This window comes from Bidens hawaiensis, unplaced genomic scaffold, assembly GCF_021521415.1.
Source record: "Bidens hawaiensis isolate Kalapana, Puna unplaced genomic scaffold, B.hawaiensis_p1.1 tig00027313_1, whole genome shotgun sequence".
Lineage (NCBI taxonomy): Eukaryota > Viridiplantae > Streptophyta > Magnoliopsida > Asterales > Asteraceae > Bidens > Bidens hawaiensis.
The window spans coordinates 101,378-119,040 of record NW_027505093.1 but is presented as its reverse complement, the minus strand read 5'-3'; the positions used below and the strand labels follow the sequence as shown (position 1 = coordinate 119,040).

The window sequence follows — 17,663 nt, the reverse complement described above, 5'->3', positions numbered from 1 at the left end:
ATATCCTGAGGAAAAACAAGAAGTTCGAATGGACCAGTAGGCATGAGGAAGCTTTAATGTCCTTAAAATCTTATCATTAATCTGCTCCTCTACTGGTAAAACCCGAGGAAGGTGAACCTCTATCTCTATATTTAGCTGTATCAAATAATGTTGTGAGTGCAGTTTTAGCCAAGGATCTAGAAGGTCAACAGCATCCCATCTATTATGTAAGTAAAAGTCTATTGGATGCTGAAACCATGTATTCTTATCTTGAGAAATTAATTTCAGCACTTATTATGGCATCTACTAAACTTAGGTACCACACCAATGCAGACAGAGAGGCAAGAGCTGGAAAGAGAGGATCAGATGAATTGAATCAATCGTTTTGGCAGCATCTTAAACCTTAATATCAATCTTTCATAGCATACCTCTATCTATCATTTATGACAAGATCACGGAGGTTTCTTCTTGACTGTCTTAGTTTGATTGTAAGTTTTTTTTGCCGTCTTAGTAACCTTATCAGTCTTAGTTTTCTGATCGGGCTTGGTGGTCTTAGTTTTCTGTTCGGTTTTAGTATCCTTATCACTCTTAGTGAGATTGTTCATATGATTGCGTATCTCTTCAATCTGTCAAGACATTATTTTGAAACTCATCCTATTCTTGTTAAAGCTAATTACCCTATTAAGTCTGTTTTGAGAAAACCAGAAATGTCAGGTAGGATGGCAAAATGGGCTGTAAAGCTGAGTGCGTATGATATAGCATATGAACCTAGGACTGCCATCAAATCCTAGGCATTGGCAGACTTTGTGGCTGATTTCACTAGTGAACTTAAAGAAAAAGCAGACTTGGAAGTCCAACAACTTGAAGATACCAAAGATAAGTGGACTCTATACACTGATGGTGCTTCAAATGTTAGAGGAACAGGTCTCGGGATCCTGCTGAAATCGCCACATGGGGACATTATACCTCAATCCATATCCTGCGGATTCCAAGCCACAAATAATGAGGCAGAATATGAAGCTTTGATAGCAGGATTACAACTAGCAATCGACATGAAAATCAGGTTTATTCAAGTACCTGTTGATTCATTATTATTAACTAATCATTTTAATGGTTCGTATACTGTTAGAGGAGAAAAACTAATGAAATATTTAGAGCTAGTCAAAAAACTAGCAAAATGTTTCGGAATGTTTGATATTTCATAGGTACCTAGAGAAGAGAATGTTGAAGCAGATGCCCTAGCATACTTAACTTCATCCTTCAGAATACCGGAAGGTGTTAAGATTCCTATCATACATATCCTGAGCCCAGCAATAGAAGAGCAAGGTGTCAATGAAATATCAGAAGATGATGAAGATATGAGAGTCAAGAACTATGAGGATAATGAAAATTCTTGGATTATCCCGATCAGGAGATATATTCAGGATGGAGTTATCCCCAAGGATGAAAACCCAAGAGCTTTTCGCACGAAGGTAATCCCATATACTATAATGAATGATATATTATACTATAAACTCTTGCAGGACCATATCTTAGGTGCTTGGAGAAGGCAGAAGCTCAAGAATTTCTTCAGGATATCCATGAAGGAGACTATGGGAATCACACTGGGGGCAGAGCACTATTCTCCAAAATCCTGAGGACCTGATACTTTTGGCCAACGATGAAGAGAGATGCTATGAGTTATTACCAGAAATGTGATGCATGCCAGAGACATAGCAACATTTTGCACCAGCCAACAGAACCCTTGTATCCTACTATATCCCCTTGGCCTTTCATGAAGTGGGGTATGGATATAGTGGGAAAGCTACCAAGAGCTCCAGGAGAAAAAGTCTTCATGCTGGCAATGACAGATTATTTCTCAAAGTGGATTGAGGCTAAGTCTTTTGTTTAATTCAGAGAGAAAGAAGTTATCTCATTCATCAAGCGCAATATCCTAACAAGATTTGGAATCCCGGCAGAGATAGTATGTGACAATGGCTCGCAGTTCATCGGCAAGAGAACCACCAAATTTTATGCCAGTTGGGGAGTCAAAATGATCACTTTAACACCTGTCCATCCTCAGGCTAACGGACCGGCCGAATCAAGCAACAAAATCATTATCAATAACCTGAAGAAAAAGTTGGGGTCAAAGAAAGGAAAGTGGGCCGAGGAACTACCTTTTGTTATTTGGTCAGATAGGACCACTTCAAAAAATGCTACTAGTCAGACTCCTTTCTCATTAGTATTCGGAGCTGAAGCAGTTATCTCGACGGAGATGGTTATCCCTACAGCTAGAGTCAGTCATCAAAATCCCGAAGATAACACTCAAAGTCTACTTGAAGATCTATATGCAGTAGAAGAACTCAGGGATTTAGCAAAGATCAGAATGGCCTCTTATCAGCAGAAGATAGAAAAGTCCTATCACAAGAATATCAGGGTTCGTAGATTCCAGGAAGGGGATTTGGTTCTCCGAAAAGCCTTTCAGAATACTACAAATCCTACAGATGGAAAGCTCGCACCAAAATGGGAAGGTCCTTACTTGATTGAGTCAGAAGTAGGAAAGGGGGCATACAGATTGTCTACTTTGGATGGTGACTTATTACCAAGGGCTTGGAACGCTATTCACCTCAAAAAATATTTTATGTAAGACTTCTATCCCGAAGATAATTGCTATCCTGAGAAATTTAACAGTAATGTTAAACAACTAAGGTATGTATTCAAATTTCTATTTTTATTCATTTTCAATATTATTATTATTTTATCATGGTACTGACTTAAGCATCGGAGGGGTGTTAGCAAGGCTAACACCCACCCCTCACTTAGAGTTGACTGTTTTGTAGCCTAAAGACATGTGGTATCCCCACATGAGATGAAGTATATTTGGGCCTTGTCGCCAGTATATTTGGGCCTTGTCGCCAGTCTCTTTGGGCCTTGTCGCCAGTTAAGGTTTTATTCAATGCCTTCTAAGGTTTAAGGGGTTTTCACCTCTTCTTAAGATTGCCTGTAGCGCACGTTTATTCAGCCGTAGTTCGAGAGGCGGGGCCAGCACATGAAATATAGTGACTTGTTACCTCGTTATCCTCAGCTATTGGTTTGAATCTCAAGTTTATGGTTGACGTACCATTTCCTAAGGTTTAAGGGGTTTTCACCTCTTCTAAGGTCCTTGTCGCCAGTTTATTCTTAAGGTTTAAGGGGTTTTCACCTCTTCTAGGGCCTTGTCGCCAGTTTGTTTAGGCCTTGTGTCCAGTTTATTTAGGCCTTGTCGCCAGAATTTCTGAGTTTATTTTCAGGATAATTTTAACATTGCAGGTCTATCAGTATATCCCCAGAATTGAAGGACTGATCTATTCTCGTAATGGTGTCATATTTAGTTGGTGCTAAATCATAAAATTTTGGTGCTACATGGAAAACAGTTTATCATTAAAAAATTTAACAGCTGAAATTGATAAAAATAGCTGTCAAATTTTGGGAAAAATTGTTAGGGTCCAAATTTTATAGTCGGATCTGTGGTCAGCTCAGGATCCTAGATCAGCTCAGGATCCTAAATATGCTCGGGATCCCGAATATGTTCAGGATTCTCAGATAAGTTTAGTATCCTGAGTATTAATGCTAATATATAGATATTTCTCTCTTGGTGTTGATTTATAATTGCATATATTAATTGTTGATTTACTCCATGCGAAATACACGGTTGGTGGTTACATAAAACGTGTGGAATGAGTTATAACCGCTAGGATTAAGGGCCAAGTAACGGTTAATGGTCAAATATTGACTATTATGCTAAAATATCGCACTTATATTTAATATTAGCACGTGTGGGACCACGTTTGGTGAGTAACTCTCAAAAGAATCGGTCAAAGACGTGGGATGAACATTGATGAACGAGGATATACTCAAAAGAAGAGTGCCCCAACGGCTATATTGGAAAACTCTTTCAGTTCCGGGATACTCGGAGAATTAGTCTAGGGTTTCCGGATTATTCGGGATTTCAGTTGTAACTTTCTCTATTTAAATGAGCTTATAGAATCATTTGGAACACAAAGCTCACTACTTAGCTTCTAGCAATCACTGTAACACTTAGCGTTCGATTTTCTATCAGCTCCACCACTTGTAATCACCTTTTTACTATTAATAATATTGACGGTGATAGTTTTCACCGTCCGGGGGATTTTTGTGTCAGAGATTATCAAAATCAATGGCTTTTTCCCTCGTAATCAAATCATTGTGTTCACTCATTTTACCATCAAGCACTCTACCTCACGTACTAATTTATTCAAAAGTTACTTTGTTAATTTTTGACCGAAACACCGATATGTTCATCTTCTTGAGGACATCATGCTGGATGATGTTGACCGAGCTCCCACCATCAACTAGGATCCTGCGTACATAATGGTTAGAGATAAATAAAGTAATAATCAAACCGACATGGTGAGGATCCTGGATTCTTAGCTTGTCTTCCTCATCGAAGAAGATCCTTTTGTCTGTCGTCAAAGTGGTATATACTATTGGTCGGTCTTCGTTATCCAACTTGATCTCTTTGGCGAGCTTTTTTGCTGCAAAGAAGGAAGTTCCACATATGTCTGATCCTACAGAGATGAAATTGACCATTCTCACACCCAGTTCATCCTGGTGAGGATCCTGGATACTCGAATCGAAGAAGAATCTTTTATCAGTTATTTGAGTAGTAGAGATGATTGGTCTTCGTTCATCATCCAACTTGAATTCTTCTGTGGGCTCTTCTTCTGAAGGGCAAGAAGTTTGAAATATGTCGTAGTATCTGGAAACGAAGTTGATCACGTGAGCATCAGGTGGTGGTGGTGTTGCTTTTTGTGGAAGATCTTCAGGATCCTGGATCTTGGATTTCTTCCTTCCCAAGATCTCTTTGAAGTGGCCTTTGCTTAGGAGGTATCCAATTTCCCTCCTTAAGCCAATACATTCATCTATCATGTGGCCAAAATCTTCGTGGAAAGCACACCACTTAGATTTGTCTTTGAAGGTGGTTGCTTTCTCGTTCTTTCGGGGCCACCTTCATTTCTCCCCTAGATCCTTCATGGCACATATCAAGCCATAGGTATCTACGGAGAAACAATACTCAGAGATGCAGGGATAGTCTTCATCACCATCGATTTCTTCAACTGCTTGCACGTTTTGATTGTTGAACTTGTTATACGGCTTCGAGTTGTTGTTCTTGAACGAGAATCCTTGCTTCTTGTTAGAGGATTCTTGCTTTGTTTGATTCCCCAGACGATCCCGGATCCTCTTGTCATCTTCTAATCGTATGAACCTGAGTGCCCTGTTTCTGACTTCATCTAAGGACCTGTAAGGAGTCATCAAAAAATCATCATAAAAGGGGGAGCCCCTCTGAAGTCCCATCTTGAATGCTTCAACAGCAGTAGCCATGTCAAGATTAGGGATTTCCAGAGCTTCCCTGCCGAACCTCGTAACAAAATCTCTAAGGGATTCGTCACTAGGTTGGATAACTCGGTATAAATCACTAGTTAACTTCTCAAATTTCCTGCTACAGGAAAATTGACTGTTGAAAAAGTTAACTAAATGTGAAAAAGAAGTAACTGAGAAGGGAGGAAGACTTAGCAGCCATTTTAATGCTGATCCTGTCAGTGTGGATCCGAAGCCTTTGCACAAACAAGCTTCCTTGAGTCTCTCTGGAATGGGATTGATCTCTATTCTTTCTCTGTATTGTGCCACATGCTCTTCAGGATAAGTGGTTCCATCGTAAGTCTTCATGTTGTGGGTTTGGAATCGCTTCGGGAATTCAGCATCACAGATAGGTGGAGCAAATCTGGATAACTTGTGGCATCCCTCCGGTATCTCAGGAATTGGATGTATCACCCCGGTAACACTGGATATCATATCCTTGAGCTTCTGTAGCTCCTTGGCCATAGCCTGGTTGATACATGTATCCTGCATAGAACAACGGTTAGTATCTAAGAATATAGGATCATACAAGTTACCTCTTTGTTGGGTGAAGGTCGGCATCCTGGATGAGTAGTTGGATAAGAAGAATCTGCGATAGGAGTTGGTCCTCCAGAAGCTATGGTCTGCATGGGGATTATGTCTCCTTCATGGACTTTGGAGGATCGTTGATGTTGGATTCCTGAGGATCCTTAGAAAGAAGGATCCTTGAGGTTGGGAATTGTAGGATCCTTGGTGATATAACCCAGAGAATCCTGCTTGAAGGATGGATGATCCTTGTGGGAGGTATGAGGATCCTTGAGTTTGCTGACCCAGGGACCCTTGTTGAAGGATAAATGATCCTGGCTGAGCTAACGAGAATCCTTGAGTTTGTTGACCCATGGACCCTTGTTGAAGGATGGATGATCCTTGTGTGAACTGAGTCATGGATCCTAGACTGGTGAAATCCAGCATCCTGGGCATCAGGGGAGTGTGATCCTCCGCTGGCCTCTTAGTCTTTTTGAGATCTTCTATCTCACGAAGGATCCTCTGGTTGGTCTTGTTCTGCTGCTCCATGTATACTTTAACCTGCGAAAACATAGATGAAACATCACTGTTAGTATTAACCACCGGCGTAGCAGCAGCGGTTTTCGAGCTTTGGAAAACTGGTAGTTGCGTCTTGCTTCCAGTAGCAGCAGGCCGTTGTGCTCCCGTGATTGGCGGAGGCATCGGTGCCAAAGTCCTTGATGAGAGAGGAAACGATGACGGCATGGTTGATGAAGCAGAGGTTGACTGAGATGCCATTGATAGTGATATGGGTATGAAAATCAGCTAAGATAACGTATCCAAATCTGTCAATGTGAGGTCTAGTGCTATGATAACAATGACAATTATATGAACAAAAATGGAGTGAACACAATGATTTGTTGCGAGGAAAAACCTTTTGACCTTGTTCAGATCAAAAAAAAAAAACCTCGGGTGATGACAACTCGTCGATCACCGGTTTATTAATATCGAAAAAGTCTTACAAAGGTTGTGAAGATTAGATCGATGTTAGAGTAGTAGCTAACGTGTATAGAGAGAATAGTAAGTTCTGCTCTGAGTGTGTGTGTATACAAGTGTCATATAAAATCGATCTTATCTCGATATATAGAAAATAAATACAACAATAGGTCCTATCTATTCGCCACTATCCCACTAGTCTTCCAACGTCCATTGACCACGTGGTGGTAGCTTCCAAGTTGCGAGATTTAAGGAGGACCAAGTCACATAGCCGTTACTTCTGTTGAACATTAACCTACACACATGAAACAATTGTTAATAATATTAACCTCAGAGGATCCTTGATCTTCGACATGGTTCTGGAACTCTTCGGGAGGATAACTGATCCAGACATATCTTCAAGGATAACATATCCTCAGCTGAGAAAATATCAGTCCTAACAATAACAACAATAATAATAATAATATAATCATGATAATAATAATGGACGATGACGATCACCACTACAGCGTCAACAACAATGGCAACGAGTATTGGTATGTTGTTTGCTCTCTCACAAGTCTGATTCTGGATTCAAATCCTTGCAAATACAAGATTTGGTGGATTTAAGATGAAAAAAGAAGTTGACGTTCAAAAAAATACAGTTTGATTAACAATTACAATTTTTTTAACGGTCTATATTTATTTCCACCTAAACGAGCCTAATGATTTCTTTATCTATTATATACCTTTTACAATGTTATAATTTTTTTTAACATCAACTCTTTGCGCACATAAAACCCAAAACCTTAAACACGCAAGGATTTAAACCCTCATGTTTTTGACCTGAGGAAAAGTTAAATGTTATTAGAAAACAAGTAAAAGATGAAGAATAGCTACTCTTATCTGCATACGTTTTAATGACGTTCCAATTTAATCGAAATCCTATTAAAGCAATGTACAAATGGAAGTATTGCATCGCTAGAAGCAAATATGATTTTCACTCCAAATCGAGGAACGATAATTTTGAGATACAGAGTTAGAAGATGCAATGGAGCAATCAACTATGGTTTAGCAAATACAGACAATGACTTAGACCTAGAAGATGAGCACGATGACTTACACTGAAAAAAGATAACACATTAGGAGATCTTCATGTCCATCATTTTGGGTTTAAAGGATATATCAACGTACAATGGAAGCAGTTCATCTCTAGAAGCAAAATCTGATTTTTCACTTTGATTCGAGGAACGACTATTTTGAGATACTGAGTTAGAAGAAGCAATAGAGCAATCAACGTTGTTATAGAAAACATAAACGATGACTTAGACCGAGGAGATGAACATATTAAATTCTTTTTTAATAAAACAAAAGATAAAAATATATCATGCAGACATTTTAACAAGTTAAACAAAAAAAACCTATGATTCACACATTAAATTAAATGTGAATGATTTAATTGGGATAACATAAAATTAAGTGACCCTAATTAGAATAGTGGTGAAACTTGGTTATTATTTTATAAAGTTTTCCTTTCTAATTATTACATAAATGTATATTTGATATAATTTACACATCTAACATATTTAGAAAACAGAAATATTATGTACACATGGTAACCTATTAAATCCATTACTTGTGACTTAGTGGTGGGAAGGCTTGAGTTCTTCACTTGAAACCCAAGTTCGATCCTCACTTGTGTCACTTTTGGTAGATTATGACCATGTAAGAGTATGAGCTAGGCTTTGCGAGGTTGTCAGTTCGAATCCTGAGCACAACAGGTTTTAGTCTCACTTTGTGTTACGCCAGAGAGTTCTTTTCTTGTGGCAGCACAACTGTCAAGTGGCAGTCGACGGTATGGTTTCCTAGGGAAACGCCCAAGTCAAACTTTGGAGTCAACGTAAACTCGGTTAAGACAACATAGTCTGGCCAGAGTGAGACGATAAGACTCTCCAATTTAGAAAGTATGGTGGCCTAAGGCCTAAACACACACACACACACAAAAATTGACGTTCTAGAAAAACATGATAACCTATTAAAAATGTAAAATACTTAATATTTTTTTTTGAACGACCAACTAAGTAATGTCAGGTACTCCGTACGCAGCCCCCATTGGTTAAAGGTAGCCCGAGCCGGCCGCTAGTACGGACGGACGGAGCCCCTAACGATCCACCTATTGAGGGATTCACCGGATAAAACCCGACCCCCACGCCCGCCAAATGGCACGACAGCAAGGAGTCGGTAAAACCGAGTGAGATCAGAACTCGAACCCTGGCAAGCCAGGATCATCTCTCATATCTCTCATATAAAATGGTGATAGTGAGATTTGAACCCTCTACCTCTTATTTAGAGAAATCTGCATTTTGTCTCCCTGGAAAATAACGTCGCGAGATGGAATAACCACTGAAAAAGAATTTGCGAACTTTGCGCCTCTGCAAAATTTTGGCGGGGCAGTATGTGCCCTTCCGTCAGTTGACCAAGTGTTGACCTGTTAAAAAATGTTAAAATTACGTTTTTACCCCTAAGCCTTTAATTCATTTTAAAAATAATTATCCAAAACATGTAAATGCCAGGATTCAAACCCGAGACCTCCGGTTTAACAACCCACCAAAACTACCAGTTGAACTAAGTTAATGTTTGGTATAACTATACAACATAAACTATATATTATCACTTATCAGTTCATCTTCCCCAATTATAATTAGGGTTCCTAATGTTTTAATTCCTGATAATTCATCTTCACCCACCCATACATGCACATACTTTTCAATTCAAGGTTGTATGATGTTTCTATTAATCTACTGATTACCAAACCAAATCAAATCATAACAAGCACTCATGATCAGAAGAAAGTTGATTATTAGTATTATTACGATGCGGTAGCGAGGCTCGTCCGGCGCCGGTCCGATCGGATCTCCGGCGACGGTCTTCGATCGTCGCATGACTGACTGTTTCCTGGTAGATCTAATCTTTATATTATGATTATTAGATAGATCGTGTGAATATGAATATTATTGATTCATATCTATTAGAAACCAATAATAATAAAAAAAAATCTATCATTTTGATGATTTGATTTCCTTCTGACCTGGGTTTGTTTTGTTTGATGGGTTTGGTTTGGTTTGGTTTGGTTTGGATGGATTGAATAACAAAGGTAATTGTTATAACAAAGGTAATTGAATATTATATGAATATTAATTGAATAGATCGTGCAACAAAGGTCTTATGATCTGGGTTTATATGAATATTATTATTATTATTATTATTATTATTATTATTAACAAAGGTAATTGGGTATATAAGAATGGGCAATTGAATTGAGAAATGGGTTCTTATGATTGATTGAAATAAGGATTGATTTGAATGGTGATATTGAGAGGGATTACTTGGTGGTGGGTTTGAGGATTTGAGGTTGTTGATGATGAAGATGAGATGTTGATGAAGATGAGATGATGAAGCTGATAATGTTATGAAGATGATGAAGCTGCTGCTGATGTTATGAAGATGATGTTATTATTATTTCTATTATTATTATATTATTATTATTACTATTATTATTATATTTATTATTTATTAGATTACTAAAATACCCTTAATATGTTGGTATTATTACTAAAATACCTACGGTCAACTGACGCTAGAAGTCAGAAGAACCCGCCGGAGTAACACAGGGAGTCAAAGTTCGCAAATTCTTTTTCAGTGGTTATTCCATCTCGCTACGTTATTTTCCAGGGAAACAAAATGCAGATTTCTCTCTCATTTATAAAGTGAGTGCTCTAACATTGAGCCACATCCAATTTATAAAAAAATACCTAATATTAGAACACTATCTGAAACTTAAGTAACCAAATTAAAATTAAAAAAAAAGATTGAATGAACTAATTAGTACAATAGTAATACTTAGTTAGAAATGTCCTATTTTATAAAAGTTTTTTTATGTGCTTTCTGTTTTAGTTATTTCTAAGAGCAGCACTCGCATTGAGGTCTTGCCTTTATTCTCAAGATAGAGATTTCCTTTGTATCTCTTATCCATCCGATCATCGATCTCCTATTTTCATATGAAAAACAGAGGTTTCTAATTTATGAAATCTCTATATATAGAGGCTCTCTGTTCACTACTATAAAATTTATGTATTTTAGGAATCTAATTCATATATCGGTGAAGATTAATTTAATAATATATTAATGAGAAAGACATGAAGGTAATAACTTATTTATGATGACTTTATGCTCTCAACATGCAAGTCATATGTCAATTTCTCCATCATTTTAAAACGTCTATAACGTTTTCATACGATATTTTTTTAGAATTTTTTTTTACCATAATAACAAACGTTTTTTTATCTATAATATGAATATCATATTGTAATATAAAAATATAAAAAAAAGTTTGGGGTTTTTTTATATTGTGTTATTTGGTTGTTCATTATGTTTTTCTATGCATTGTGTTATAGATTTTGGTCATCATGTTTTTCAATTGGTACTCATATTACAAATAAAAATTAACACAAAGATTACATCATTGTGTCTTTTTGTTCTTATTATGTCTTTATGCTCAACATTTGTCTTTCTATTTATCATTGTGTTATAGTCATTGTGCTCAACATTCACTTAAGTTGAGAAAAATAGTATTATGTTCATTGCGTAATCTGTAGATTCCATTGTGTTTTACGTTTCAAGTCATTGCGTTATATGTATTTACCATTGTGTCTTACGTTTGGGGCCATTTTGTTATATGTATTCATTATTGTGTTTTACGTTTCAGGTTATTATGTTATATATTTATCACTGTGTTTTATGTATTAGATAATATGTTGGTATTTTTCATTATATTTACATACTATTACACGAAGGTGTTATAAATATTTATAAAAAAAACATAATGATCAGTTGAAAGACACAATGACAATAATACACATTGACAAACAGAAAGACACAATGCCGAAAAAAGACACAATGGTAAGCAAAAAGACACAATGACGTAATTTTTTTTATTTTTATATAATAAAATTATATATATATATTAAAGATAAAAATGCTTGTTATTATGGTGAATTTTATTTAAAAAAATATCATATGAAAAAGTTATAGATGTAGTTGGTCGTTCCAAAGAATGATGGGAGAATTAACATATGACTTGCATGTGAAGAGAGAAAATGTGCATAATTACTTTTATACTATTTTTTTTTCCTTTAGTCCCTATTTAACACATGTCAATTAATTATGATTTCTTATACTTTTCATTTTTGTTGGCATGTTTAGAATAACTCAACCCTTGTAATTTTAAACATTTTGAATTATACTTTTAACCATTTTGTATTGTACGACCTTATGTGACATTATGTACGTCTAAAAGTTAACCGTATAAAGATATATTAGATAGAGAAAGAAATAATAATAATGAAAAAATTAATATAGAGAAATAATAGAGTAAAGTGTTATTTTCGTTCTTGTGCTTTGACAAATAATGTGAATTTAGTCTAAAAAAATTATTTTTTGCATATGGACCCTCCACGTTTCCCAGTTCTTGCCAATTACATCCAAATTACTAACCCCATTAAATTTAATCGTTAAGTCAGAGGTAAACATGTCTTTTCATCATTTATTTATTATAATACTTATTTTAGTGAACTGCGTTTTTCGTCCCTCTAGTTTGTCCAAATCTGCAGTTTTAGTCCAGTAGTTTCAAATTTGCTTTCTTCCCTGTGGCTTCATTTCACTTGCAATTAAACCCAAATTCCATAATATCGATAAGTCTGGTCGTTAAACCCATCAGTGTGCCCTTTACGTGAGGGACAGTTTTGTTCCTTGTTTTTTTTTTCCTTTTTCTGCAAATACACCCCAGCCCCTCACGTGAGGAGGCTTGCGAATTAGAACTGAAGTTTATTTAGGGAGAGAAACGACAAAGCTGGTCGTCACGTGAGGGGCACACAAATGGATTAACGACCAAAATTAACAAGGTTAATAAATTCGGGTTTGATTGCAAGTGAAATGAAACTACAAGTACGAAAATTGCAAACTTGAAAGTATTGGACTAAAACTGCAGATTTGGACAAACCACAAAGACGAAAATCGCAGTTCACTAAAATAAGTATTATAATAAAGAAATAGTGAAAAGACATGTATATCCTTGACTTAACGATTAAATTTAACTGAGTTAGTGATTTGGATGTAATTGGCAAGAACTGGGAAACATGGAGGGTCCATATGCAAAAAATAAACTTTTTAGACTAAATTCACATTATTTATCAAACCATAAGAACGAAAATGACACTTTAATCGAAATAATATAAGAGTGACATGTGGAGGTTAAACAAACTTCTGATATAAATTTAGAGAAATGTGGATTTTTTTTATAGATTAAGATAGAGATTCTGTAAAAGCAATTCAACATTTATAAAACGTCATTTGAACATATGACAACATTATACTTAAATAGAAAAAGAAATTATTTATGTTATATTATTATTTATTTTTTAGAAACTAACTATATAATATTCTTAGAGTTAAAAAAAATAATGAAACTAAACTAATAAAAAAGCAACAAGCAGGTGTTTTCTTTTATAAGATTTCTATCTATAAATTACAAAATATAATTAAATATATTTTTATCTTTTTAGGCTTTTAAGCCACAACACACAACAATCGTTCTTTGTGAACACATTTACATGATTTATTGTCCGAATATTATATTAAATATAACAAATAAAACGATGTGTTATTCTTTCTGGCTTTGTAAGCCACATGAGTCACATGACATGAAGTAGATATCAAGTTAAGATCGATAATAAAACAGAAATGAAAAGGCTGCCTGAAGTAGTAATACGTCATGGCATTATTGATAGTACCAAACAGGATCATTTTAGTGCTTATCTTTGACAATGGTGATGGGACAATGTGCATTAGTGACCAAATAGTTTGTAACACTTCCTAGTATTATCCTGCAACATCACAATCATACAAAGTAAAAGGTTACTAGCTTTTTCACAACATTATTGTAATAAAACATTGTATCTATAGGTCAAATGTTCACATGTTTTATATATTTAACATAAAGTGTCTTTTTTCTCAAATTGAAGAGTTTACAAACACCTTTTTTTTGTCCTAGATTCTCATGGTTTTACAAAATGACGGCTAATTCATGCATCCTCTAATTATACTATTAAATTTACGCGCTTTTGGCCTTCGAACTGATTGCGGATGCCTAAATAGCAAGGACCAATCTAATTGAGGTATTATTATTAGAGGCAAATAGGTGCTAAGTAATCAACCATCCTATTAATCTCAAAGATTGCTTTAAGTCATTATTTAAATTTTTTATAATTGTTTTTTAGTTTAAAAGAAAAATTAAGTTATTCAAAACCCTGATATTTATTTAGTCAAGTTGTTCATAATTCATATTAAAGGAAAATCTTAATTTAAAAATCAAAATTATCTATATGCTTATTAATCTTGTTTCTTATATAACTTTTGAAGATCTTATAACTGGTCATGATATTACTAGCTAGTACCTAAATTTTGGCTTATTACAAATATGTTATGTGCTACAATGATGAGCATATCATATACACAATAAATATGCAATTCATAGTTATGGGCTTGGCTACTATTTTCTAAAGTACCTTAGGTCCAATATTGCTTCTTGGGCTAGACAGCCCATACATGTAAACGTTTGTATGTTAGTTTTTTGTATAGTTTCCTCCCAATTTCCCAAATGTTATGATTTAATCCAAGTTTACCGAGAAGAGTTTTTAACCTTAATAAATATCTTGATTTCATTATAAACCCTTCATGTTAGTTCGTTCTTCTAAAACAGTAAAACTTTTACCCAGTTTCTCATTTAAATTTCCGTTTCAAACACTTCACTTCAAGCATCGATATCTCATTTGCATTTGCTTCATTAAGAACACATATAATTTATAGTTATGCCAAAGTTGGTAGCATTTAGTTATAGCTAATATGATCTATTGATAGACAATTTAAGCATTTCAATAAAAACAATTCAAAAAAAAAAGATGATAGAATTAGAATGTTGGGAAGATACCTCTTGAGAGCACTGAGTCCTCTGCTACCCATGACCAGTGTATCCAGCTTCATATCTTCAGTAGCTTCAAGCAACTTCTCCCTTGCATCTCCCCAGTACAACTTGGCCACAACTTGAATCTAACAAAACATATTCAAAATCAGGTAATCATGTTAAACAATACAGAACACCCAAATTAATGTCATAGGTTTCTTAATCTACACATTTTACAATGACTAGCTAAACGAGACAAGCATAGGCTCGTTTAAGGTATGGATGTAAATGAGCTTAGGACATAAATGTCGAGGGGGGCGGACTCAATATGTAAAAAAGAATTCATAAACTAGAGGGGCGTGGGCTCAAAATTTCGGTCGGAAACGGGTAAATTTACACTATGTGTAAAAATTTTCGGCCGAAAAAGTATAAATTTACACTACCGAGCGAAAAAACGGAGGGGCCGGGCTCAAAATTTCGGTCGAAAACGGGTAAATTTACACTATGTATACAAATTTTCGGGAAAAAAAGATAAATTTACACTACCGAGCGAAAAAACGGAGGGGGACGGACTCAAATTTTCGGTCATAAACGAGTAAATTTACACTATGTATAAAAATTTTTAACAATAAAAGGATATATTTATACTATCGAGCGAAAAAACGGAGGGAGCCGGGGCCACCCCTGGCCCCAACTAAGCTTCGTCCTTGAGCTTAGCAGAGCCTGAGCTCGAACTCGGCTTGTTTCAAGCTCTTTTTTAAAACTCGAGTTCGGCTCGTGAGTCAATTTTTGAAGTTCAAGCCCGGTTCGTTTATTATTTATCAATTAATCCATATGCATTTTTATCTATTTTTTATATATTTTGAGAAAGCCCTTTAAATGCTCAGCTAGAGCTCGTGTGCGGTGCCTTACATAAACCATAGCTCGGCTAAGCAGTGTGAAATTAATACAAAGAAGTCCAAAATGCTTAAAAATTTAAAACCATATTAAGGTTCGACAAGCCTAAACAATCTTCCAATACAAGGTTTGAGCTCGATAATTAAACGAGCTTTATTTGAGGCTCACATTGGATAAGCTCGGCTCGCTTCGAGCGTTTTATCCAATCTGATCTCAAATAGCTCACGAGTGACTTGGCTCGTTTGCAGCCCTTAACTCATGTAAAAAACTTATTAGTTATCACCTAAATTTGGAAAAATAAACATTAAATTTGGAGATTGAAGTTTGGATCAAGTAAGTTTAACAGTTTGAATTAATTCAGGATCAAAATAATGAGCTAACAGGATATAGTGATAGGACCAAATACAAACAACTCTTAACACGAGAATCGCACATCTAACCAAAGTAATTTATTTAAACTAGAGTAATTATTATTACACTACTTCATTTGTTGTGTGTTTGTACCGTAACAATCATGACACTACAACAAAATAAAGTAGCGTAACAAATACAAATGTAGTTCAAAACTATAGCATAATAATAATAATAATAATAATAATAATAATAATAAATACTCTAAATCTAGAACAATTAATGTTCATCAATATTTTCGAAGATATTAGAACCTCTTTTTGTCTAGCTGCAGTATCAAGCATATCAAGAACATCAACATCCGCCTTCAAGTCATATTTCGCCATGACTTCCGGCTCACGGAACTCCACCAACGGGATCAAAGCTAATATAACCACAAAAACAAATCAATCACAGTTTAATAAACCAAACCAAATCGAATCAATATATCGTTGCTTACGAGAGCCGTTGGTCTCCCAGAGTTTGTTCCTGGACTCATCATTGGAATGAGATTTGATATGAATGATGTAGAACGTGTCACCTTTGTCACCCAAGTTGTCGATCGCCCACTGCAAAGCAGCTTTACTGCTTTTGGAGAAATCAATCGCCACGCCTACCTTCCGATCCTTCGCCATTTGTGCTATCAGATCAAAAACAACCCAAGTCAAAAGATGTTTTAACAAACTGTTTGCAGGGTACAAATGAGGTTGTAGAAAAACAGAAGTACGAATGAGGGATTTTACTTTTCTTTCTTTTGACTACTTGGTATCAGGGATGTTCAAAAAGCTCGCGGCTCGCTCGAAAATAGCTTGAAAAATGCTCGGCTCGAAAAAGCTCGATTCTAAATGAGCTCGGCTCGATTTCTGAACGAGCCGAGCTCGAGCCAAGGTCAGCTCGGCTCGTGGCTCGGTCTGGCTCGACTCGTTAGCTCGGCTCGTTGACTTGGTTATATTAAACCCTAAATTTTAATATCTATATATAATAATTGCATATCAAGAAATAAATAAAAAACAATTATACATATATTATGCCACTAAATACCTAAAAGCTTATAAAAGAATAACTAAAAAAACATTTAACGTTAAAAATTCTATGGTTTATAATTTTTATATAATATGTATGTTAAAACTTATAATTTTTTTATTTTATATATCAAAATTTGTAAAATATAAAATAAAAAAAATTAAATGAGCCGGCTCGACGAGCTCGAGCTCGGCTCGAGCTTTAAACGAGCCGAGCTCGAGCTCGATTTTTCAGCTCGATAAAGAAAACGAGCCGAGCTCGAGCCAGCTCGATTAAGTTCGAGCTCGAGCTCGAGCACACTCTAGCTCGGCTCGGCTCGTTTACAGCCCTAGTTGGTATTGATTGTGTCTGTGTCTTGTGTTTTTAACTCCCGTGGTTGGTGCCACAAATTATCTTTTATGGGATTTATTTTTCGGTTTTAATCTTAAGTTGTATGTGTATTGATATTGTTTGGATGTCTACTTATTTATTTTTTTTGAGTTTT

General features: G+C 35.6%; 1 protein-coding gene across 1 annotated transcript; it reads right to left on the bottom strand.

The window, feature by feature from the left end:
• Positions 1-13,605: 13,605 nt before the first annotated feature.
• LOC143610646 (universal stress protein PHOS32-like) lies at positions 13,606-16,848 on the bottom strand. The gene is made up of 4 exons (XM_077085062.1): positions 16,617-16,848; positions 16,432-16,541; positions 14,897-15,015; positions 13,606-13,793 (listed from the first exon to the last, which is right to left on the bottom strand). The coding sequence occupies exons 1-4, from the start codon at positions 16,789-16,791 to the stop codon at positions 13,715-13,717; spliced, it is 483 nt and encodes a 160-aa protein (XP_076941177.1). The 5' UTR covers positions 16,792-16,848; the 3' UTR covers positions 13,606-13,714.
• Between the last annotated feature and the right edge of the window lie 815 nt (positions 16,849-17,663).

Excerpts from the sequence above, each read along its gene's own strand:
- LOC143610646 (XM_077085062.1), bottom strand. The coding sequence starts at position 16,791 with ATGGCGAAGGATCGGAAGGTAGGCGTGGCGATTGATTTCTCCAAAAGC. Across the intron at positions 15,016-16,431 it reads CTGCAGCTAGACAAAAAGAG|ATTCAAGTTGTGGCCAAGTT; the intron begins GTTCTAATATCT and ends ATGTTTTGTTAG. Across the intron at positions 13,794-14,896 it reads GGACTCAGTGCTCTCAAGAG|GATAATACTAGGAAGTGTTA; the intron begins GTATCTTCCCAA and ends GTGATGTTGCAG.